The sequence below is a fragment of the Cynoglossus semilaevis genome, chromosome 18 (genome assembly GCF_000523025.1).
Source record: "Cynoglossus semilaevis isolate Cse_v1.0 chromosome 18, Cse_v1.0, whole genome shotgun sequence".
NCBI lineage: Eukaryota > Metazoa > Chordata > Actinopteri > Pleuronectiformes > Cynoglossidae > Cynoglossus > Cynoglossus semilaevis.
The window spans coordinates 609,337-610,123 of NC_024324.1; the positions used below are offsets into that span (position 1 = coordinate 609,337).

At 51.3% G+C, this 787-nt stretch overlaps 1 protein-coding gene across 3 annotated transcripts in view; it reads left to right on the top strand.

Moving 5' to 3' along the window:
* Positions 1 to 667, top strand: part of LOC103393795 (uncharacterized) — a 2,835-nt gene extending 2,168 nt beyond the window's left edge. Inside the window, exon 3 of one of the 3 annotated variants that reach the window (XM_025064970.1) lies at positions 77 to 667. In XM_025064970.1, the coding sequence (XP_024920738.1) occupies positions 77 to 346 (270 nt within the window). In that variant the 3' untranslated portion in view covers positions 347 to 667. Of the gene's footprint in view, positions 1 to 58 lie in introns of all 3 variants that reach the window. The other 2 variants (XM_025064968.1, XM_025064969.1) reach the window with 2 other exon arrangements.
* The last annotated feature ends 120 nt before the right edge of the window (positions 668 to 787 follow it).

The following is a 787-nucleotide window of genomic DNA, read 5'->3' on the forward strand; positions in this document are numbered from 1 at the left end:
CGGAACCACCGTGGCTCCAAAGGGAGACCCAGGCCAGGACCCGGTCTGGTCCCTGGAGGCCGCGGCGGCGGCGGCTGCGGCTGCTGGCAACACCAAGGGCCGCGGCGTCTACTCCACCCCCGACATCCGACTGGCTGAGACGTACTGCCAGACCTTCACGTCTAAAGAGGACGGCAAGACCTACAAGGTGGTCCTTCAGAACCGGATCAACCCCAGGAAGAGGGTGCAGTGTCAGCGTGAGGGCGTGTGGTTGGTCTACGTCCCTGAAGACTCCACCCACCTCCAGACCATCAACATCGTCCAGAATGCACTGCGGCCCTACGGCCTCCTGCTCAAACAGGTGTAGCTGCAGCCTATAATCCAGGAGTGACCACTGGTGTTTACCAATAAGTAATCGAGTAAACAAGTAATCTGTTAACGATTCATGACTGGCCAGAAAATAAGAAACTGCAGATGACGAGTTAGTGGTTAACGACTAATGATGAGCAACTAGTTCCTGGATCAGTTTGATGGTCCAGGGTGCTCTGCCTCTATCTTGGTCCTGATTGGTCTGTTATAACGAGATTAAACTGTTAATGAATCCACTTCCTGTTTCTTCGTTTCTTCTTCTGTGGTTGTTTTCCTGCTTCATGGTCTTTAACTGATTAAACCAGCTTCAAACAACAAATGACCGACTGCTGTGACTCATTGGTGTTCAAAGCCTCAGAGGTAGATGCTGCCACCTGCTGGTCAGAATTAAGAACTCTCTGAAGTAACATCTTTGAGAACAGATCCAGTATTTTCCCGT